We start from the raw sequence: 23,081 nt of genomic DNA, 5'->3' as shown, positions 1-23,081 counted from the left end.
CATGGGGGCCCTGGTGCAGGCCGGGCAGGGTGGGCGGGGAAGGTGCCCGGAGCTGAGGGTCAGTCAGGCAGATACCTGGAGAGGCATGGAGCCCAGGGAAGACCTAGCGTGGTCAGCAAACACCAGCAGGCCAGCTGAACCAGGCCAGGGGCGGATTTCTGCCCCAGGGGCCAAGGAGCCCCCAGCCTACAGTTCCCATCTCCTGGGAGGTCCTTCTGGCAGTATTGTGGCCGCTCATGCCATGCACAGAGGTCTTGCCCCTCCCAAGCCCAAATGGACAGGAGGCATCAGGCCCGGGGGGATGACCCTGGTGAGGGAGCTGCCAGCCCTGGGGAGGTGAGGCCGGAAGGCAAGACAGCTGGCTTCTGCTGGGCGCTCTCCCCAGGAAGCAGCGGGCTTGGGGTTCATGTCCAAGCCATCTTCGCTGGGATGCATGGGAGAGGGAGGCGGTCCTTCCGAGGGGCCCTTGAGCCACGCTGAGTCTGGGCCGGAGCGGTGCCTGCCCTGTGGGTGGACGGTACCCGCGGTGGCTCCTACGATGATTCTCTTTCGAGTGCCTGGGCAGATCCCAGCCTCCCTCGTTCTCAGGGTGAGACCAACCCAGGGTTTTTGACGGAAGGTCTGTTGCCCCGGCCCCTGCCCGCCTTCCCATCCCAGCAGAGCCTCACGTAGCCTAGGGCACCGTCCTGCCGGGAACATCAGCTCCCTGTCTTCCCTCCCCAGCCTCCGTCCCGGAGTCGAGCAGCTCGCCACCCCTTGGGCTCTGAGTCTCCCTGGGTTTTCTCCACTGGGGCATCCCCTTAAGCCCCGCCGGGAGTGCCCACTGCCCCCTGTGATACCCCGGGTCAGGAACCAGTCGCCATATTGCCCCTCTTCTCCCGTCTGACTCTCGGACTCAGAGCCCGCGAGTCTCTCTTGTTCACGAGAGCTGCCCCAGCTCCCGTCTCTGCCTCGGTGTCCTCATAGGGGAAGCAGGGATATGGCGGTCCCTGCAGCGCGAGGCTGGCTGGGGGCTCAGCGGGGGCTGCTGTCTGTGTCGCCGTCGCCAACGTGGTGGTCATTTCGGCCCCGAGCTGGGCATAGACCGCAAGGCATAGAAGCTGCAGAATAGATGAGTGGAGAGAAGCTCTCCTCCTCTGTAAGCACGTGGGGCTGTCATTCTCTCCCTGGGACACGTCATCCGTACCCACTGGCGGGACCCGGGGGCCTGGCATGATGCTGCCTGCAGCCCTGTGCTTACCACCCACCGTCCACCGGGCGGAGAGGTTCAGACCAGTGCCATTAGTCGTGATAGTGTTAGCCGCTCAGTCATGTCTGACACTTTGCAATTCCACAGACCGTAGCCCGCCAGGCTCCTCTGTTCATGGGATTCTCCAGGCAAGAACACTGGAGTGGGTTGCCATGCCCTCCCCCAGAGGATCTTCCTGACCCAGGGATCGAACCTGGGTCTCCTGCATTGCAGGCGGATTCTGTACCGTGTGAGCCCCCAGGGAAGACCTAGTGTGGTTAGTGAATGTCAGATCAGGCCGGAGGTCCCCGCCAGCGGCCAGCACCCCCTCTGACTCTCCAGAGACTAGCGGATGAGGTGTTTTCTGCTGGGTGCTGGTGGAGGGCTGGTGTGCCCCGCCCCCAGAGCTGCTGCAGCTGAGCACTGGGAAATACGACCCGTGCTCCAGGGCGTAGCCACCAAGCCTCCTCTCTGTGGGATCCTGGCCCCCGGCCACTAGGCCATCACGCGCTCAATTAACCAGGATAACGCCTGCAGGGTCTCAGGGGCCACGTGCTGGGGGCCAGGCAGGCCTTCCTGCTTGTGTGGTTCATGGCTCACAGGGTGTTTCTGCCCCTAAGAGCTTAACGCCAAGTGTCGCAGAGAGACACCCAGGCGCACAGGGGCACCAGGGGACCGGGCAGTCAGCGTCTCTTATGCTGCCTGTATGCCTAGGGGCCCCCCGAGTGTCCCAAGCCTGAGTCTCCTCCCCTCTGGCACACGGGGGCTGCAAGTGGGTTAAGTAGGTCGCCCCGACATTCATGTCCACCCGGAACCTTCACATGTGACCTTATTTGGAATAGGGTCTCTGCAGGGTAATCAGGGTAAGGATGGAGAAGAGGTCCTCCTGGAAGAGAGGGGACCCTAAATCCAGTGACTGGTGTCCTTGTATAAGAGACAGAGAAGGACACTCAGAGACGTACAGAGAAAATCCAGCCCTGTGAGTTCGGGGGCCGAGATAGCAGTGATGTGGATGTTAGCCCAGGATGCCTGCAGCCCCCAGAAACTGGCGATGAAGGGAAGCACCCCCCCCACCACCACCGCCCCAGAGCCTTTGGGGGTTTCTGGTCTGCAGACTGGGGGAGAGTCAATGTCTGCTGCAGAGGCCGCAGCTGTGGGGCTGGGTCCCCAGGGCCCGGGCACAGGCTGGGAGGTGCTGGGTGGGGGGGCTTGCGGGCGAGCCACGTGGGGCCGCAGACGGACCCAGCTCTCCTGGGACCCTCCCCCACTGCCTTTGCAAAGCTGCTTTCCCGGACACCCAGGAACAGGTGTGTCTCTGGAGTGGGGTGGCAGTCTATTTCAGTGTTTTGGGCAGGGCTCGGCCCGGCCCTCTTCGGGCATGAGGGCGGCCGCTGCCTTGTGACCCTCTGGCGTGTCCCCTGAGGGACGTGCTGGCCGCAGAGGCTCCAGCCCTCGGCCAGCTGCCGCCCGCCTGTGGCCTCACGGGTGCCGGCCGGGCTCGTGGAGATCACAGTCCATGGGGATGCCCGGAGGAGGGACAGGTAAGGCCCACGGTGCCCTTACCGCTCTGACCATCGGCCCGGGAGGAAGGCTTCTGTTCTGACCAGAAGCCTCCATCCAGTCCCCCCAGGAAGCCCAGGGTCCAACCCGAGGGGAGGCAGCGTGAGCTCTGCCATGTATGAAGGCAGATGCGGCTGGAGCTGACGCATGCCCGCTTCGTGCCCGGCCTTGGCGACTCTCCTCTGGACTCTTGATGTGACCCATTTTACAGATGAGGAAGCTGAGGCTCAGGGAAGGGGAGGGTTTGGGCAGGTTCATTGCAGCGGGCGTTGCTGTCGGGCCCCTACTCTGGGTTGAGCCTCTGTGCCTCCCCGCCCCTGCCCTTTGCTTCTTTCCTAGAGATTCTCAGTCTTCAACCAAGGGTGACTTTGCTCCCGGGGGAGGGTGGGGGGCGTTTGGCCCTGCCTGGAGCCACTTCTGATGGTCTCAGCTTGGCTGAGGAGGGGTGCCACAGGCCCCTGGGGTGGGTGTTGAGACCAGAGATGCTGCTCACCATGCCGTGGCACACGGGGTGGGCCCACAGAAGCGTGGTCCAGCCCAGAGTGTCGGCTGGGCCTGAGGCCGGGAAACCGGCCTTAAGAGACGTCGTCATGACTCCAGTCCTTCTGCTGTTGATGTGGCGAGCAGGGCCCATCAAGGTAGAAAGAAACGCTAAGGAGCTCCAATCCGTTCCGACCCCACCTCGGACGAGGTGGCGTGTGGCAGGGATGGCAGATTCCGGGAAGAAAGCTCCGGGGCAGGGGGAGGGGCTGGAGGAGGAGACGGGGGGGGGGGGGGGTGTGGGGGGGGTGTGGGGGGGGGCGTGCAGGGGAGCGAGCCTGGACCCTGGAGCAGAGAGGTGGGGTGCAGCGGGGAGAGCCTCTGAGAGCCGAGGTGCTCGGGGCGGGGGGGCTCCGGCCAGTGTCCAGCCTCCATCCTGAAGTGCTCCCAGCTTGGTCCTCGGGGCGCCGCTGGCATGAGGCTCAGTGCCCAGCAGACCCTGCCTCAGCCAGATCCTCTGTCCCAGCTGTGGCGTCTGTCCAGAGGCGGGATCCGGGACCCCTCGTCCGCGTGTCCCCGTCAGCATTCTGCAGGCTCAGGGGGGTTTATGCAGGAAGCAGCCCCTGGGGTGCCGGGTGAGCAGCGACAAAGGTTTGAAGCCGGACCTGCCTCTGGCCTGACCTCACTGTGGGCCTGGTCTGGGCACTGTCTTGCTCTGGGGTGGGGGTGGGGGGTGCTCCAGACCCCCTCTGTAAAATGGGGGTGTTTACAGCTCTTCCCTCCCATGGTGCTCTGAACCCACGGTGCCCTGAACCCTCCTAGCAGACTCTCCACATTTGTCCCCCCAGATGTGTAGCTGTGGGTGCCCCTGCCTCCCCGGGCTGGCTGGACACAGCCCCACGTGGAGGTCTCACTCCTGGCCTTAGAGCTCCGGCTGGCTGGGGGTCAGATAACATCCCCTGACCTGCCGTGTGTACTGGATTGTTCTGAAAACACCGGCGGATTCCAGGAGCTGAGCCATGTGACGATGTTCAGTTCTCAGATGGAATTTCCATGCCGGCGGCTGGGCGGGTCTCTCCACTCAGCTGAGAACTTGGTGTCCTTCACGCCCTGCTCTCAGCGGACGATGGGCAAAACAATCGTGATATTAAAAACTGCACAAACCCAGTGAGATAAGCCCTGTTGTTCCCGACTCACAGACGAAGAAACGGCATCTTGTGATAAAAGTACCAGGGAGGGAGACATGGCTCTATTTATGTAAAATTATAAGAAGAGCTAAAAGCTAAAGAAGTAGAACTTTTAGAAGAAAATATTATATCAGGATAAGGATTTTTGATCTCGGGGGTGTCTTAGAAATGACGCTAAGTACACAAGCAGGAAGACATAGATACATTGGATTTATTTCTTCAAAATGAAGCAGGCTTACGCTGCAAGGAGCATTAAGAAGCAAATGAGAACACCAGTCACAGAACAGGAGACGGTATCTGCCAATCATGTATCAGAGGATGGGCTTGTGTCTAGAATATGTGTGTGCGTGCGTGCTGACTCGCTTCAGTCGTGTCCAACTCTTTGCGGCCCTATGAACTGTCGCCCGCCAGGCGCCTCTGTCCATGGGATTCTCTAGGCAACAGTACTGGAGCGGGTAGCCATGCCCTCCTCCGGGGGTCTTCCCGACCCAGGGGATGGAACTCGCATTTCTTACGTCTCCTGCACTGGCAGGCAGGTTCTTTACCACTAGCGCCACCTGGGACGCCCGTCTAGAATATATAAACTCTTATAACTCAATCAGAAAAAGCCAAATTCAAGGAACAGAAGATCTGAATAGACATTTTTCCAAAGAATGTATACGGGTAGTGAACAAGCTCGTGAAAAGGTGTTCAGCTTCGGGGGCTATCAGGAGATGCAGACCCAAGCCACAGCGAGACACATCTCACGCCCATCAGAGCAAGTGCGCCCTCGGTCGCGTCTGACTCTGCGACCCTGTGGGCTGTAGCCCAACAGGCTCCTCTATCCAGGGGATTCTCCAGGCAGGAAGACTGGAGTGGGTTGCCATGCCCTCCTCCTCCCGTCCCTGCCATCTTCCCGACCCAGGGAGTGGACCCGTGTCTCTTGCGTCTCCTGCATTGGCTGGTGGATTCTTCACCGCGGCGCCACCTGGGAAGCCCACTAGGGTGACGGTGATGAGAAGGACCAGTGGTAACAGATGCTGACAAGGACGTGGAGAAGCTGCTGGCGGGAGGGTGAAGTGATGCAGCCGCTTAGGGGAGCAGCCCGGCAGTTCCTCGAACGGTTAGATGCAGAGTTACCGTGTGACCAGCAAGAAAGGGGCCATCCACACAAAAGGGCCTGTGCTGGAGCGCCCAGAGCAGAAGCTGTAACAACCACAAGGTAGAAACCACCCCGGAGTCTGGTGGTGTGTTCCTGCAGCGGACAATTATTTGGACAAAAAGAGTTACAACACGCTGACCCTTGCTACAGCGTGGATGAACCTTGAAAGCCTTAACCTGAGCAAAGGAAGCCAGACACAATGTCCAGAGTAGGTGAATCTGTTACAGAGGCGGAAAGGTCACTGGTTGCGGGGGGTGGGGGCGGGGATGGTGATGGGTGAAAGTAAAGTCACTCAGTCGTGTCCGACTCTCTGCGACCCCATGGACTGTGGCCCGCCAGGCTTCTCCATCCATGGGTTTTTTTCAGGCAAGAGTACTGGAGTGGGTTGCCATTTCCTTCTCCAGGAGACCTTCCTGACCTAGGGATCAAACTCGGGTCTCCCTCATTGCAGGCAGAGGCTTTACTTTTCAGAGGGATGGAAATACTCTAAAGTTGATCGTGGTGTTGGGCGCACGTCTATGAACATACAACCAACCAGACCCCCAGTTCTAACAAGACACACACACAGGACACGCTTCCCCTGCCATCACCCTCCTTGGACCGGCGGGTTAGGTGGAGAACACGCAAAAGGGCAGGAGGTTAAAGGAAGTGGGGAGGGCGGGGAAGCCAGAAGAAACGGAAGACCAGGCTGGTCACACAGAGACCTGGGCTCGAATCCCTCCCCTGCCGGTTACAAGCTGTGGGATCTCAGCCAGTTGCTGAGCCTTGGAGCCTCGGTTTCCCCGGCTGCTGTGGGAGGTGATTGTGCGTCTCGAGCCAGTTGGCGTGCAGAGCCCACAGCCAGGCAGAAAGGAGAGTCGTGGGTATTTCTGGGTGGCCGCTGGGGACAGAGCCTGCCCTCGGAAGTCGCAGGCCAGCTGCTGTCCCTGCTACCCTCCCCCAGCCCTGGCCGCCTCTCCGAGGAAAGAGAGGAGATTGGAACTCCTGCAGGACCACCCAACGGACACTAGACAACCCATCACACCCTGCTCCGTCCACAGACTCCCGCCAGGGGCCAGGCAGCACCGAAGCCGGTGGGCAGGGTGTCTGACTTGGGTAAGGATCGTCCAGCTCAGATTTTCAGACCCTAGCTGAGACCCCTTCCTGAGCAACACAGATCACTAAGTAGGCTCTTAAGGTCTACCTTTTGTGGAGAAAACGTGAGGGTTGTAGGGCTGGCCTTCCCTGTGGGTCTGGAATCCCGTACACATCAGTGGACAGAGGGGCAGTGGCCCTGAGGAGCAGGTTGGAGGAATTTTAAATTGAACGTTGCTATGGGTTTTGCATGCTTCGGTCATGGGAAGCTGCTTCATGACTTGGGGGAGGACGGTCTTTGTCTGCCAGGCAAGCATCTGGGGGGCAAGTATGGAGCCACGAGGCCGGGCACTGGAGGAGGGTCAGGCCGGGGTCTTCAGACTCCAGGAAAGGGCTGCTGGCCCTCAGGAGGACGCGGAGAGCCTGGACTCCAGGCTCAAGTGAAGGAGGGCCCTTCCACCACAGGAGATGGGGCTGGGCTCCAACGGCAGGTGAAATAGATGCTTTTGACGAATGATGTGAGCTTGTGGCCCTCAGGTTGCTCAGAGTCCATGAAAATAGCCGTGGACAGGAAGGTTTGCCAAGCTGGGGCACCCCGGGAAGATGCCACACAGCGAGTTAGGTCCAAGGTGGACCCACCTCCCCCAGAGCTGGTCCCTTCCCTGCCCTCCACCCCTCAGCTGTCTGCTCTCCCCCCAGCCCCATGCAGCGTGCCACAGAGGGGAGAGCAAGACCCAGAGAGACAGGGCTTCTAGTTCCGGCCTGGAAGCTGCTTCCGTCCTTGGAACCTGTGTGTCCATCTCAGAATGGTCAAGAGAGGATGTTCCCTGATGTGCAGAATGAACAGGATAGTTGGACCTTAAGTGATGGGTCGGCAGCAGGCTCTGGACAATGGACAGTGTCCTGGGAGAGGGGTCAGGAGGAGAGGCGGGGGGCGGGGTGTGGTGACCTCAGACGCCCGCGCCATCCTTGCTGGGTTCAAAGCCAAGGGCTCTTCTGGGCCACTGAGACTCGCTGATGGTGAGCTGAGGGGCAGCTGGGTCCCCGCCAGGCGGGTGGTGTCTCCAGGCCAAGGCTGCTGCCCCATCTCCAGGGACCTGGGCAGGAGATGGGGCATCTTCTGACTCTGAGCGGGCCCGCATGCACAAGGGGCCTGTCGGCCAGCCCCCCAGCTGGCTGCTCTCCCCCACTCTGCCTGGAGAGTGAGGGTCCCTGGCAGGATTAGCACAGCCCTCACAGACCCTCAGGCTTCCCAGGTGGCCCAGTGGGTAAAGAATCCACGTGCAATGCCGGAGATGCAGACAGATGTGAATTTGATCCCTGGGTCGGGAAGATCCCCTGGAGGAGGGCATGGCAACCCACTCCAGTATTCTCGCCTGGAGAATCCCGCGGACAGAGGAGCCTGGCGGGCCACAGTCCACGGGGGTCACAGAGTCAGACGTGACTGCAGCGGCTGAGCACGCACGCAGCACGCACAGAGCCGCCCGGCGGGAGCTGACAGCTGGGGCTTGGGGTCCTGCAGGCCTGGGCTCCAGTGTCCGTGGTGCCGTGTGCCCACTCCCGGCTGTGCCCCGGGTCACTGGTGGGAATTGCCCCGCGCCGTGTCTGGCCGATAGTCCAGGCCCAGGAGCTGAAAGCTGATGTCGTCACTCAGACTGTTCATTCTCACCCCTGCGGGGCGCCGTTCTGTGCTCTGAGTCACCAAACGCATCCCCCCATTTCCCATCATTCGTCAGAAATATTCATGGGGCACCTGCTGTGTGCTGGGCCTGAGCCGTACGCCGAAGACCGAGACGAGGTCCCAGGCTGTCCCAGTGGTGGCCGCCTGGCCCACGCAAGGTGACATGAGGGACAAGCCGTGGCCCTGCCTGGGAGTCCAGGGACCCAAGCCCTGGCCCCGGCCTGGCCTCAGACCTGCCCTCTGCTTTCCCCTGTGTTGGGGTGGGGATGGGCCCAGATGCCCACCTAAGCCCTGACCTTCCGGAATGCCACCCGTGAGATACTTAGATGCCTTGCCGGTCAGGAAGGGCAGCTCTTCCGGCGATGAAATAACATCCTCCAGGGACGTGGGTGGCCGGGGAGCCTGGACCAGCTGCTGGAAGCTTCAGGAGTCTGTGAACTGCCAGAAGCTGGAGCTGACGGTGGGCGCCCCCCGTGGGCAGCCTGAGCTTCCAGGGGTGGGGGTGCTCACTGCTGTGTTCTCCCCGCTTCTACCTCCGAAGGGAATGCCTCTGCCAGCAGACACCACTCCTGCAAAGCCCCTACCACATGCCAGCCTGCAGAAGCCCGGCCTGGGGCAGCGTGACCATCCCTCCATGCAGAGGAAGACAGGCTCCGGGGGCAGCAGAGGGGCGAGTCCCCAGCCCTGCCTCCCGCTCCGGGAGGGTTGGTTTCCGGGGGCCACGGGAACGAATCCCACAGACATTTCTTCTCAGACGGCTCTGGAGGCCAGGGGCCTGAAATCACCCTGTCCCCGGCACGGGCTCCTTCTGAGGTCTGTGGGGACCGGGCCTTTCTTGGCCTGCCGATGGCCGTCTCCTCCCTGTGTCTCCACTCCTCGAACCTCTGTGCGCCTCTGCCCCAGTTTCCTGTTTATAAGGACACAGTCGTATTGGAGACAGACCGAGAGGCCTCGCTGTAACTTGCGTGCCTCTCTCCAGGACCCAGTCACGTTCTGAGGAGCTGAGGGCCAGGACTCCGACGTGAGGGGGATTCAGTTCCATCTGCCACGGATGGGTTCCCTTGTGTGGCCTCCCATTATCCTCGCTGGCTGGGAACCCATGGAGGCTCCTCTTTCCAGGCACCGGGGGGTTGTCGTGTGGGTGGGGGTCATCATGTGGGCGGGGGGGCCGTCTCGTGGGCAGGGGGGTCGTCTCATGGGTGGGGTCATCATGTGGGTGCGGGGCCGTCTCGTGAGCAGGGGGTTCATCGTGTGGGTGGTGGGGTCGTCATGTGGGTGGGGGTCATCACATGGGCTGGGGGGTCATCGTGTATGTGGGGGGCGGTCCCTGCATGAAGCAGGAATCTGGGGTTTCTCCGCTTAAACTCTGCCTGAGTTCTGCCCTTGGTCGCTGGGGCCAGGACAGCTGGCCTGTAGTCCTAACCTGGCATCTCCCTGGCTGAGCAGCTGGGCCCAGGCGCCTGGGGGATTTTGGTGTGCCATCTGTGTGGGAACTGGCTAGGGTGGCCCTGGTTGAATTTGGAGCAGGCAGAGCCCGTTTCCGGAACCAGACCCGGAAGGTGATGAACTCGTCCTAGGGCAGAGAAATCACACCAGTCCATCCTAAAGGAAATCAACCCTGAATATTTATTGGAAGGACTGATACTGAAGCTGAAACTCCAATACTTTGGCCGCCTGATGCGAAGAGCTGACTCACTGGAAAAGAGCCTGATGCTGGGAAAGATTGAGGGCAGGAAGAGAAGGGGACGACAGAGGATGAGATGGTTGGATGGCATCACCGACTCGATGGACATGAGTTTGAGTAAACTCCGAGAGTTGGTGATGGACAGGGAGGCCTGGCGTGCTGCAGTCCATGGGGTTGCAAAGAGTCAGACACGACTGAGCGACTGAACTGAGAGTACCAGGAGAGAGGGAGACCTGGGGTTGAACTCTAGCTCCACCCCTTCTGGCTGTGTGGCTTTGGGCTGGTTATTGACCTTCCTGAGCTCAGTTTCTAGCTCTGCCAAATGCGTGTAATGATATCCACCTTGCCGGGTGGTTGTGACGACTCCAGTCAAGGTCACACCAGACTCTGGGCACTTCCTTTCCTGGGTCAAAAAGGCCAGCACCTGTGGGACTTAGGCTGTGGAGGAGGTGACCTTACCGTCTCCGGAGCAGACCTCAGGCGGGGCAGGCGCAGGGGTGGGGGGCGGGGCTTGTACAGACGTGGGGCGGGGCTGCCTGGGCTGGAGGTTGGCGTGGCGTTCTGGTTTTCCAAGGCTGGGTAACTAACCACCCAAACCTTCACGGCATCAGATAGGTGTTCTGTGACACTCACAGGTTCCGAGGAGCAGAGATTCAGAAAGGGCTCCGAGGGGATGTTGCATCTCTCTTCCACAGCATCTGTGATTTCAGCTGGAAAGCAAGAAAGCCTGGGGTGACTCAAGCCCTGGGGACTGGCATTTCTGGAGGTGCCCCGACTCGCAAGTCTGGGGGATGTGCGGGGTGGTCTGGGCTTCCTCACACCCTGGCCGCTGGGCTCCCGGACTTGGCAACCTAGGAAGCTGGGCAGAGGTCTGTGGCACTGTGACTTGGGTCGGGGCAGCGGCAAAGGTCCACCCCGGTCCCAGGGAGGGTCTCAGAGCTCGCTGCTGAGCAGGAGGAGGGTCAAAGCCAAGTGTGGAGAGGAGCCTGCACGTGGGACTGGTGTCCAGCCGTCTTTACGTGTCCAGTCAGACACGTGATCAGACACTTGTGCTGAAGCCCCGGGTCCAGTCCTGAGACCCCAGGCAGAGCGGCGCTCATCACTGGCCTCCAGGAGCTGCTGTCTGGCCGCAGGGCAGTTCCTGGGCTCAGCTGAGGACAGGGGGCTGCAGAGGGGTCACAGAGGCCATGCTTGCTGGGAATCTAAGAGGACACACAGCTTCACACGGCGGTGGCACCCCGGCGGGTCCCTGCCGTTCACTTGTGAAATTATAGACACAGGCCTGGGGACGGGTCTCAGGATGAACATTCCTGTGCCCGGGGGTCAGCATCAGTGCGGTGAGCTTCCTGCAAGGGGTTTCCACGTGTGTCTCCACCTCCGTGCCCTTGGGTGTAAGCTCCTCAGGGTGCGGGACCGTGTCTTCCTTGGCCCTGTGCCAGCAGGAGCTCGGCGAGGAGCTGGTACCACCGTGGCTTCGCCGAGGACGGATGCATGACGTGTCTGCAGAGGCTTCAGGCCTGGCAGTGCGGAGACCCTTGCAGCCGGCTCACTGGGCTCAGGCTGCCCCACAGCCTTGGCGAGACGGGCCGGATCAGAGAGCCGCGTCCTGGTTCCCGGTTTCGTTCGCAGCCAGCCCTTAAGGAGGTTAAGACGGGGAGTGACTACAGGCGCTTTGCTTTGATTTACCAACATATAACAGTAGGAGAGGCCCAGGCCTGTTCCTGAACCCGACGGCCCGTAAAGAGTATCTTGAGGGCAGGGGAGACAGACGCCCTAAGGTCTTCGTGCCGTCAACTCCCTGTTTAGAAAGCCGGTCTAAACCAGCCCCTGTGCTGGAGGCTGTGCTAGCTGCAGGATGCTGGTGGCCGCCCGGTGTGAGTGCCGTCGCCCAGCGGGGCCTGGCCGGGAGCCCCTTGCTCTGTCTGCACTGGTCCCCGGCCCCAGGGAGCGGCACTTCTCGGAGCCCCTGGCCCAGGAGGAGGGCGTGGTGACGTGTGCTTGCTGCTGACCTGAAGGTGCCTTTGCAGCGTGCGCCACCTCCTCCTGGAAGCCCTCCCTGACTGCACACAGGTCCACCTCCCCGCAGCACCTGCCCACGGCCCCGTAGCCTCCCTCGGTCCTTCTGTGCTCACTGTCATCGTTAGAAAAGCCAGAGAGGGGAGGTGAGAACTCGGCAGCTGGGACCCGCTCTGGGTGCATCAGAGCCCCAGGAGAGGCTGTGACGCACGGTCGTGTAAAGCTTATTCAGTGTTAAAGCAGACTTAAAAAGTGTGGAGACTCCACGCCAGCTGTTGGCAATGACACAGAGAGCAAGATGGAGAAGGGCTACAGAACCCTCTCGCTGATGGAGCATGGGTTCCCCTCGGGTTCCCCGAGGATGCAGGGACTCCATGTCCCGTTAGCGAAGTGGATTGACCCCGAGAGCAAAGGCTGGCAAATAAGCTGAACAAGGGCTGTTGGTCCTTGGCCAAGCCAGCAGTGCCTGCTCGGGGGTCCAGTGTTAGCCGGACCCTTGGGGAAGGGACAGGACCATATGTAGAGGCTTTGAAGGTGAGCGGATTGAGTGGAGATAAAGAGTTGAAAAAGTCCCCGATGACCGCAGAACGCCGTGTGCTTTGCTGTCTGGAGCAGGAGGGGTGAGATGAGTCCCTGGAACAAGAGGGGCACCTGCCCTCCACCCCCACTCGCTGGGCCCTGCGTGTGCCCTCTCCTGGCACCTGCCACACCTGTGCCCAGCCAGTTTGCACACCCGCCTCCCTGAATGCCCACCGGCTCCTCTGCTCCTGTTTGGTGAACAAGCCAGTGCATGACGGACTTGCAGAGCAGCAGGCGGCAAAGGGGGTGCTGGTATTGGACACCGGAGCAGCAGGGACCCTGGCCGAGTCCCTAATCCAGCCACGTGGCTTTGGGAGAGTCCCCAGGCATCTCTGAACCTCTGTGTGTACTCAATCAGCGGTGTCCGACTCTGCACCCCTCATGGACTGTAACCCACCAGGCTCCTCCATCCTTGGATTCTCCAGGCCAGAATACTGGAGTGGGTGGCCATTCCCTTCTCCAGGGAGATCACCCCGACCCAGGGATGGAACCCAGGTCTCCTACATTGCAGGTGGATTCTTCACTGTCTGAGCCACCAGGGAAGCCTCCATATCTTCACCTATAAAATGGGGGTGACAGGCCATTTCCGTGGGGGGTGTGTGTGTGGTATGGGTCAAGTGAGGGCCGGGACTGGGTCTATTTTGCTCCTGTGGGACCTGGGCGCACAGCAGGTCTCAGATGTTTGTTGGGTGGGTGCATGAACGGTGAACAGGGAGGAGAGCTTTGCTGGCTGGAGTCGGGAGTTGCTCACACTTAGCACCCTGCAGCCCTGCCGCCAGCATGGCGTCGCGGCGACCTGCGGTGCTTTCCACGGTTAGGGTGCCAAGCAGGGTCAGGGAAAGATGCAGGGAAGATGGAAGGCGGGAGGAGACAACAGAGGACGAGACGGTTGGATGGCACCACCGACTCGATGGACATGAATTTGAGCGAGCTCCGGGAGTTGGTGATGGGCAGGGAGGCCTGGGGTGCTGCAGTCCATGGGGTCGCAAAGAGTTGGACACGACTGAGCGACTGAACTGAACTGAAGGGTCAGGGTAGATGCTCTGAGGCAGGAGGAGGCCAGCCCGCCATGGTCCTGCACAAGCAAGGATCCCGCAGAGGAGAGGCAGTGGACACGTGTTCAGGTGGCATCTCAGCAGCTCCCAGGTCCCATGATGGGAATGCATGGCACATTTGCTCACGAGTCTTGAATGAGGCCAGGCTGGTGAATTTCTCTGAACAAAGTGGGAGATCGCCCCCAGGCAGGTCTGCTAAGGGAGTGAGGCGGAGAACCAAACGTTTGGTGGGTACACCAGCCGGAAGGGAAATCTACAGGCCCCCGGGTGCTCTTGCCCAGTGTCCTGGGGGACCCGCACTGCGGTGGACATGAGCTGAGAGGTTGACATCAACCTTGGCAGCAGCGCTTGTGGGGTTCAGCCGCCAGGACTGCTCCCCGCGTCGAGCTCCAGCAAGCTTCCGTGCTGGGTCTGGATGGATCCCATTTGGATGGAAGACAAAGCCAGGACAGGCTGTTGATGAGGCTTTGGGGTGAGCAAAGGTATGGCCCCCAGGAGCTCCAGGTCCCCTTCTCCCTTCCCAAAGCCTCTGCCCTCCCCACCCCGAGTGACTGGTTCCCCTTGAGACCCTGGAGAACTCAGCCAGCAGCTGTTGGTCAGCCACACCTGTCAGTCATCACCTCCGAGCTCTCTCCACTTCACCTGATTCTGCACGGTGCCTCCTGAGTCCAGGCTCCACATCACAGATGCAAGCGCTGAGCCTTCTTGGAACTCAGCCAGCCCTCAAGGTCACACAGCTGCCCCCTGCATGGTGGGCCCAAGCCCAGCCTTGCCAGCTGCTGTCCTGGCCTGGCTTCTCCTGGCCTCGGACCTGGTTGGTGGATCAGAATTGTACCCAGAGGGATCACAAGAGAGGGGTCACAGCGACCGCCAGGTCAGACCCAGGAAGCCACGTGCCTCCACTTTGAACGCGAGTTCCGTGTTGATGTTACTGGTAATTGTTCTCTTATTCCCAGCAAGGCTTCCCTGTGCTGGGGTTTCATTATCACGGGGGAGATTAAGTGGTCACAGCCCCGTGGGATTGATCCTTACCACTTGACTTTCTGTTTCGTGTTAGTATCGCAGTTAGGGACTTGTTAAATCAAATGCTAGAGCCAACCTGGAAATTGTAGCAAAATGAACTTGCTGGTTTGGGGTTAGGTCTGGAGTGTGGTGGTTCCCGCTCTCTTTCTCTCAATTTTTTTTTTTTAATAGGCTTTATTTCTTAGAGCAGTTTCCAGTTTACAGGGAAGTTGAACAGCAAGCAGGGGGTTCCCATATACACTCTCCCCCAAATCCCCAGTCTCTCCTGTTAACATCTTGCGTGTTACACTTGCTGTGACCTGTGTGTGCTGCGTTTGTTAAGATGGGTGAACTAGTTCTGATTTGTTATTATATAAAGCCCACAGTTTGCGTCAGCTGTTGCTCTGGGTGGTGTGTGTTGTGTGTTCTCTGGGTTTGGATGAACGTGTAATAATATATGGGCTTCCCTGGTCACTCAACTGGTAAAGAATCCGCCTGCAGTGCAGGAGACTCCGGTTCAATTTCTGGGTCAGGAAGATCCCCTGGAGAAGGGATAGGCTACCCATTCCTGTATTCTGGGGCTTCCCTAGTGGCTCAGATGGTAAAGAATCTGTCTGCAGTGCAGGAGACCTGGGTTCAATCCCTGGATTGGGAAGATCCCCTGGAGAAGGGCATGGCTACCCACTCCAGTATTCTGGCCTGGAGAATTTCCCACACTACAGTTCACAGGGTCACGGAGAGTCAGACACGAGTGAGCCCCGGAGCCCAGCAGAGCGTAGTGATGCATGCCTACCACCGTGAGATCACACAGAACTGTTTCGCGTGAAATCCCCGGAGCCCTGCCTGCTCATCCCTCCCCGCCCCCAGGCCCTGACGCCCGCTGCTCTTTCACTGCGTGGTCTTGCCTTCCTTGATGAAGTCGTGGGGTCAGTCGTGCAGCGTGTAGCCTTTCCAGACTGGCTTCTGTGACTCAGTAACAAGTACCTGAGGCCCCTCCAGGCCTTTTCATGGCTTCATAGCTCATCCCAAGAGTTCTTTACGAGACGAGGTCTGGCCCGCACCACCCCCTCCCTGTCTAAGGGCCCTGAGTCCTGCCACGCAGGGGGTCCTGAGTCCCTCTTGCTGTGTCCACGTGCCAGCCGGGCGCCTCCCCCGGCCTCAGTCCACTCACTGGGCGGCAGGAGCCGTGCCCATGGGCCTCGTTCTGCAGGCTTCTGTGAGCACCGGTCCCGTTTGCAAAGCACCCGGCCTGTGCAGCTGCACGAGGTCCGAGGACTGAGTCCACCTTGAGGGGTAAGAAATCCCAAACCTCAGATCCGCAGGATCCTCAGGCTGGGACCCCAGGGACGAGCAGGCAGATGCGGGCTGGAGGGGACACCTGAGCAGGGGTACCCATGCCGACAGGCCCCCTCTGGGCAGTGTCTACCTCCCGCCACCAGGGGGCAGCACCCTGCGCTCACCCAGCCACCCAGAGCCCCCAGGCAGCAGGGCTGGTGTTCTCACAAAACGATCCTTAGAGCAGCTTTCACCCCAGGTCAAGTATGTGTCCATTAACCAGGAAACTGGCCGTGCCAGGCTGTGAGTTCTTGCGAATGACAGCGGCTGTTGTGAAGCCAGGAGGGGAAGGGGACGACAGACGAGATGGTTGGAGAGCATCACCGACTCGATGGACATGAGTTTGAGCAAACTCCGGGAGTCGGTGATGGACAGGGAGGCCTGGCGTGCTGCAGTCCTGGGGTCGCAAAGAGTCAGACACGCCTGAGCGACTGAGCTGAGCTGAGCTGCTGTGCATTGATCTCTTATGGTTTGCGGGACTCTGGGCTGCTCGCTATGCAAGCCTTTCTGCCTGAGGTCCTAGCCACCCCTGGGGCAGGTGCTGTGAGCAGAGGGCAGATGGACAAACACCTGGATGGCTGGGAGTTCCAGGTCACTGCCTGCTGGAGGAGAGGCTGGGCTGTACCCAGGTCTTCCCCCCAACCCCGCCCCTGATGATCACTGTCTGCTGGAGGTGAGGCTGGGCTGTACCCAGGTCTGCCCCCCGACCCTGCCCCTGATGATCACTGTCTGCTGGAGGTGAGGCTGGGCTGTACCCAGGTCTGCCCCCCGACCCCGCCCCTGACGGTCACTGCCTGCTGGAGGTGAGGCTGGGCTGTACCCAGGTCTTCCCCCTACCCTGCCCCTGACGGTCGCTGCCTGCTGGAGGTGAGGCTGGGCTGTACCCAGGTCGTCCCCCTGACCCCGCCCCTGACGGTCACTGCCTGCTGGAGGGGAGGCTGGGCTGTACCCAGGTCTGCCACCCCCCCCCCCCGCCTGCCCCTTACACTGATCCATCCCACACAGGTGCTGGTGTAAGACCTTGCGTGTCCACTTATGGAGCCACAAGGCACACCGTCCTTTGTATGCTTAGTGGGTGAGAAGACAACATTCTTGCCGCCACCAGCCCTCCCCCAAATCTTGATTTAGCCTCGGATGCGGACGGGGTGACTCGGAACCCTCTCAGCCCCACGTGAGTCCCAGGCAGCCCCGGGGCGGTGTACAGCTGGGAGTTGGCTCTGCCTGAGGTTTCAGTCCTCAGGCCCAGTGGGGAATCTTTAATTCCAGCCCAGGACCCCACCCCCCAGCAGTTTTATTAAGTACTGGATGAGGGGTTTCTGTGATGATCGTATAGGAAAAGAGAGAGAGGGGCAAGCCTGCTGCTGACGCTTACACCAGGGAAGTGTCCCCACGGCACCCAGGGCGGCCGGCGGGGCTCCGCAGCCCTCGCCAGGCTCCGTACTGTCCAGTGTGCCGTTTGGTCCTGACCCATCTGAAACCTGGAGGCGGTCCTTAAAGCTGGGCCTGGGGTACTGGGGGTGATGCCAAGGTACTTGTTTGTGCCAATTATCTCCTTTCCTGCACCTGCTTGTCCAGACAGGGTGACTTTTTAAAATATGAAAGTGAAAGGTGAAAGTGAAGTCACTCAGTCGTGTCCGGCTCTGCGCTCTGTCCATGGGATTCTCCAGGCAAGAGTTCTGGAGTGGGTTGCCATTTCCTTCTCCAGGAGAACTTCCCGACCCAGGGATTGAACCCGGGTCTCCCGCATTGCAGGCAAATGCTTTACCATCTGAGCACCAGGGCAGTCCTGGTATACATGTATAGTTTTAAAAATATATGTCTATAATTTGCTCATTTATTTACTTGTGGCTGTGCCGGCTCTTCCTTGCAGCGCGTGATTTCCTCTCTCTAGTTGCGGCAAGCAGGGCTCTTCTCTAGTGGCAGCGTGTGGGTCTCTCCTTGTGGCTTCTCTCGCTGCAGGGTATGGACTCTAGGGTGCCCAGGCTCAGTAGCTGCATCTCTGGGCCCTCGAGCACAGACTCAGGTGTCGAGGCACACAGGCTTAGTTGCTCCGCGGCAAGTGGGATCTTCTGGGACCAGGGATTGAACCTGTGTCCCCTGCACGGGCAGGTGGATTCTTTACCACTGAGCTATCAGGGAAGCCCCAGGATGGCTTTGGCCCCAGACAGCTGCTACCCTGGGGGTCTTCAGAGCCTCCTCCTGGAAGGCCTGGTGTCCCCTGCATGGCCCGGCCCTCACCACGGGCAGGACCCAGAGGAGGGAGTTCTGCACTGCGGATCTGTGGATCCACACTGGGGACTGTGGGGAAAGGGGATCTGGAGGCTGGGGGGCAGCTGGAGGCTGGATGGGGAAGCGTCCTCTGTGTGACATCCGCCTCCTCCATCTTTACAAGAGTGAGGAAAACTTCCGTGCCTGGCACTCCGTCAGGGATGGTGTTGAGCAGCATCTCAGTGTGCCTGCGTGTGTCTGTATCTGTGTGTGCGTGTTATACACGTGTATATTGTACTTATATACGTGTGTATATGTGTGTGTCCTTGCGTGTGTGGATGTATACTTGTGTGTCTCTTTGTATGTATGTCTGTGTGTGAATGTGTGTGTGTCTGTCCACGTGTGTGTGAATGTATACTTGTGTGTCTCTGTGTGTCTTTCCGTGTGTGTGTGTGTATATTTGTGTATCTCTGTGTCTCTGTATCTGTGTGTCTGTCCATGTGTGTGTGAGTGCGTATTTGTGTGTCTCTGTGTGTATGTGTGTGTGTCTCTGTGTGTATTTGTCTTGTCTGTCCGTGTGTGTGAATGTATGCTTGTGTGTTTGTGTTTGTGTGTGTATGTTTATCTGTCTGTCCATGTGTGTGTGAATGTACGCTTGTATATCTGTGTGTGTCTGTCCATGTGTGTGTGAGTGTATACTTGTGTGTCTCTGTGTGTCTGTATGTGTGTGTGTCTGTCCGTGTGTGTGAGTGTGTATTTGTGTGTCTCTGTATGTGTGTGTCTGTCTGTCCATGTGTGTGTAGTTGTGTGTCTCTGTGTATGTGTGTCTGTAGGCCTGCAGCTCCCTGGCTCCTGAGCTTTGGACCTCTGCTAAAACCTCAGAACTCACTCAGCCCAGAAAAGGGGGCCAAGAGCCCTGCTTTGGGGCAGCTCTAACCTGGGGGATGGGGGGGTCAGTGCCCCAGCCCCCTGCCCTCCTCCTGAGGGATGCCCTGGAGGGTCTCCGAGGGGGAGATCAGCTCGACAGCACACTCTCCTTCCTCCCCGCTGCTTCTTGCCACCTGGGGTCCCCTGGGTACGCCGCCAGGACCCCATCCTCGCCTCAGCCTCGGGTCAGGGGACCCCAGGCCGAGACGGCAGGTGGGACTGGAAGATGTGGGTCCATGCTAGGCTGTGCGCTCGGAGCTGGCTGAGCAGGAGGTCTGCTTCCATCCCTGCGCCTGGCAGAGACCCAGAGGCAGGCAGAGGAGTGGACAAGCTTCCCCGTGAAGAAAAGGGACCAGCTCCTCTCAGGGAGTCACGTGAAGCTCAGGGGGGAGGCGGTGCTCCAGGCTGGTATGGAAGCCCACCGGGCAGAGAGCACGGCCCACACTGACCCCAGCAGCCTGGGTCCACCTCCCACCCAGGACCAGCCTGAGAAGGGCGAGCCTGCCCCTAGCCAGGCATATGGGCTCCCCCCCATGCCCTTTCAGTAGCCTCCCAGGTCCCCCAGGTCCCCAGCCCCATCAGGCCTGAGAGGAGCAGGTCCCCAGCCCCTGGTCGTCCCCTGACCGCCTGGCTGTGGCCACTGCTGGGCTGGGGCTCCCTGGGCACAGACGCTCCGTGGGCCCCAGTGACCTCACGCTGACCCCCATAGGTACCTCTGGAGGGTGTGGGTGAGCGGTGGCCCTGCCCGGAAACCCCAGAGCCCCACAGATGGGCCTTTCGGCTATCCACCCTGACTCGTCCCTCTGGATGTCTCCATGGCCACCCTCAGTTGTGGCTGGCTGTAAGGGGGAAGAGTAACGGTACTCAGGTCACCAGCCCCAGGCCACAGAGTGGATTTGAAGTGAGCTCACAGGAGGATGCAATCGTATGGCACAGGACCTGGGTCCCCGTCTGCAGGACTCGCGAGCTCAGCAGAGCTGGGCTGGGGTGCCTTGCTTCTGAGGCCCCGGAGGGCCAGGGGGGATCGGCTCCCCTTTGGGAGGTGGGGGACAGGACCACCATCAGGGTCTCCCATCTCCTGACCTCCGCTGGTCCCCCGATGCCCTCTGGGTCATGCTAGGGGGTTATGCGGGGCCCTGAGTGCTTGAAGAGGTGCCGGGTTGCTCACCTGTGCCCAGCCCATCCCGCTTTTTAATGCTGCTCCTTTTCGCCTGCAGTGTCGGAGCCGCAGGCTGCTCCCAGCCCCCCGGAGAAGCCGCCCAGCACGGCGATCCTGTGTCACACCTGCGGGAACGTGTGCAGGGGCGAGGTGCTGCGGGTGCAGAGCAAGTACTTCCACATCCAGTGCTTCATCTGCAAAGGTGAGCGGCCCGGCCCGGCTCCACCGCGGGGCCAGGCGCAGCCCTGCCGTGTGGCGGAGCCCGCCTCCCGGCTGCCTTGCTGGGCCCCACAGTGTCCCCGGAAACTCGCTAGGTCTGGGCTACTGGAGAAACGGATCCCCACCCTTCATATACCCACGTGATCTTTTCAGCGTGGCCTGCCTGCATCCCTTATGGCGGTAACAGGAGTTCCTGCCCAAGGGGGCAGTGGGTCGGAGGACGGGGTCTGGTCCTGGGCAGCGTCCTCAGTGGCTGTAGCCGTGTCAGAGGATTTGGCTCCACTGGCCAAAGTGGCCACCTGGGCCCCAGAGCCACGCAGTAAATGGCCATTCCTGGTGGCGTGGACTCAGCACCTTGGGCTGCACAGGGCCGGAGCTGGACCGTGAACCTCAGGCATGCCCCGTCCTCACCGGAGGGGGACTGAGAACGTTACCACTTGCTCCAAATGAAAATGACTCTTTATCTGGTTATACAAAGTGACAGGTACATGCACTAAATTCAGATAGATAATTTGATATTCAAACATCAGAAAGATAAGAGAGTAAAATAACTCACGTGAAATCCCTCTGCCTGAGCCTTTCTGGGAGCATCCTTCCAGCCTGCCCTTCCTCCCTGCACTAAAGATGGCTCATATTCTGTCGTGCCCAAAGGGATTTCGAGAATTTACATTTAGTTTCCTGAAAACAGGGCTTCCCTGATATCTCAGCTGATAAAGAATCTGCCTGCAATGCAGGAGACCCCAGTTTGATGCCTGGGTAGGGAAGATCTGCTGGAGAAGAGATAGGCTTACCCACTCCAGTATTTTTGGGCTTCCCATGTGGCTCAGGTGGTAAAGAATCTGCCCGCAATGCGGGAGACCTGGGTTCAATCCCTGGGTTGAGAAGATCCCCTGGAGAAGGGGAGGGCTGCCCACTCCAGTGTTCTGGCCTGGAGAATTCCATGAACTGGATAGTCCATGGCGTCGCAGAGAGTTGGACACGACTGAGCGACTTTCACTTTCCTAAAAACAAATGAAAAGTAGCATTTGGGGGAAGGGATGGAAAAAATGCAGAGTACATCATGAGAAACGCTGGGCTGGAATCAAGATTGCCGGAAGAAATATCAATAACCTCAGATATGCAGATGACAACACCCTTTTGGCAGAAAGTGAAGAGGAACTAAAAAGCTTCTTGATGGAAGTGAAAGGGGAGAGTGAAAAAGTTGGCTTAAATCTCAACATTCAGAAAACGAAGATCATGGCATCTGGTCCCATCACTTCATGAGAAATAGATGGGGAAACAGTAGAAACAGTGTCAGACGTTATTTTGGGGGGCTCCAAAATCACTGCAGATGGTGACTGCAGGCATGAAATTAAAAGACGCTTACTCCTTGGAAGGAAAGTTATGACCAACCTAGATAGTATATTCAAAAGCAGAGGCATTACTTTGCCGACTAAGGTCCGTCTAGGCAAGGCTATGGTTTTTCCAATAGTCATGTATGGATGTGAGTTGGACTGTGAAGAAAGCTGAGCACCAAATAATTGATGCTTTTGAACTGTGGTGTTGGAGAAGACTCTTGAGAGTCCCTTGGACTGCAAGGAGATCCAACCAGTCCATTCTGAAGGAGATCAGCCCTGGGATTTCTTTGGAGGGAATGATGCTAAAGCTGAAACTCCAGTACTTTGGCCACCTCATGCGAAGAGATGAATCACTGGAAAAGACTCTGATGCTGGGAGGGATTGGGGGCAGGAGGAGAAGGGGACGACAGAGGATGAGATGGCTGGATGGCATCACGGACTCGATGGACGTGAGTCTGAGTGAACTCCGGGAGTTGGTGATGGACAGGGAGGCCTGGCGTGCTGCGATTCATGGGGTTGCAAAGAGTCGGGCACGACTGAGTGACTGAACTGAACTGAACTGAATGGACGAATCAGACCCATCTGACACAGAGCCGAGACTCAGAGGATTCATACATGGGGGCTAAGCAGCAGCAGCTAAGTTGCTCGGTCGTGTCCCACTCTTTGCAACCCTATGGACAGTAGCCCACCAGGCTTCTGTGTCCGTGGGATTCTCCAGGCAAGAATACTGGAGTGGGTTGCCATGGCCTCCTCCAGGGGATCTTCCCAATCCAGGGATCAGACTTCCATCTCTTATGTCTTCTGAACTGGCAGGTGGGTTCTTTATCGCTAGCGCCCCCTGGGAAGCCCGTGTAGTTTTAAGGAATTCTCTCAATGACCCTGCGACCCTCACCTTACCTCTGAGCAGCACAGGGTGTTGTCACAGCCTGCCCTCCCGTGGGTTTGAACGCCGTCCAGAGATGCAGGGACCTTCACAGATGGACCTTGATGGGCCCTAGGCGGTGAGGGCCTGGGCTTCCTGGTCGAGGTAGGGAAGCAAACGCCACATGTAAGATCACGGAGCACCGTGGTTTTTATCAGCTACATGGGGCCCATTAGCTGCCTGAGTCCCTTCAGCTGATCGTGGTCCCATGAGGTCCTGCTGTGTGCCAGACCCGGCCTTTGAAAGCGCTGAGTAGGAAGGCTTGAGAGCTAGCTTGGAGGCTTGGT

General features: G+C 59.3%; 1 protein-coding gene across 29 annotated transcripts in view; it reads left to right on the top strand.

Annotated features, from left to right (window-relative positions):
- The window catches only part of ABLIM2 (actin binding LIM protein family member 2), a 167,770-nt gene that overhangs the window by 26,897 nt on the left and 117,792 nt on the right, over nt 1-23,081 (top strand). For 18 of the 29 annotated variants that reach the window (XR_011257878.1, XM_069594823.1, XM_069594820.1 and 15 more), the window contains exons 1-2: nt 2,667-2,769; nt 20,375-20,518. Coding sequence is in view for 20 of the 29 variants with exons in the window: in XM_069594823.1 (XP_069450924.1) it covers nt 2,745-2,769; nt 20,375-20,518 (169 nt within the window). In the remaining 9 variants the exon portion in view is untranslated. Of the gene's footprint in view, nt 1-2,666; nt 2,770-20,374; nt 20,519-23,081 lie in introns of those variants that run through there. The other 11 variants (XR_011257882.1, XR_011257883.1, XR_011257885.1 and 8 more) reach the window with 1 other exon arrangement.

Source organism: Ovis canadensis, chromosome 6 (assembly GCF_042477335.2).
Source record: "Ovis canadensis isolate MfBH-ARS-UI-01 breed Bighorn chromosome 6, ARS-UI_OviCan_v2, whole genome shotgun sequence".
In the NCBI taxonomy this organism is placed as follows: domain Eukaryota; kingdom Metazoa; phylum Chordata; class Mammalia; order Artiodactyla; family Bovidae; genus Ovis; species Ovis canadensis.
Note: the sequence above shows the minus strand (reverse complement) of the source record. Positions and strands in the feature narration are given on the sequence as shown.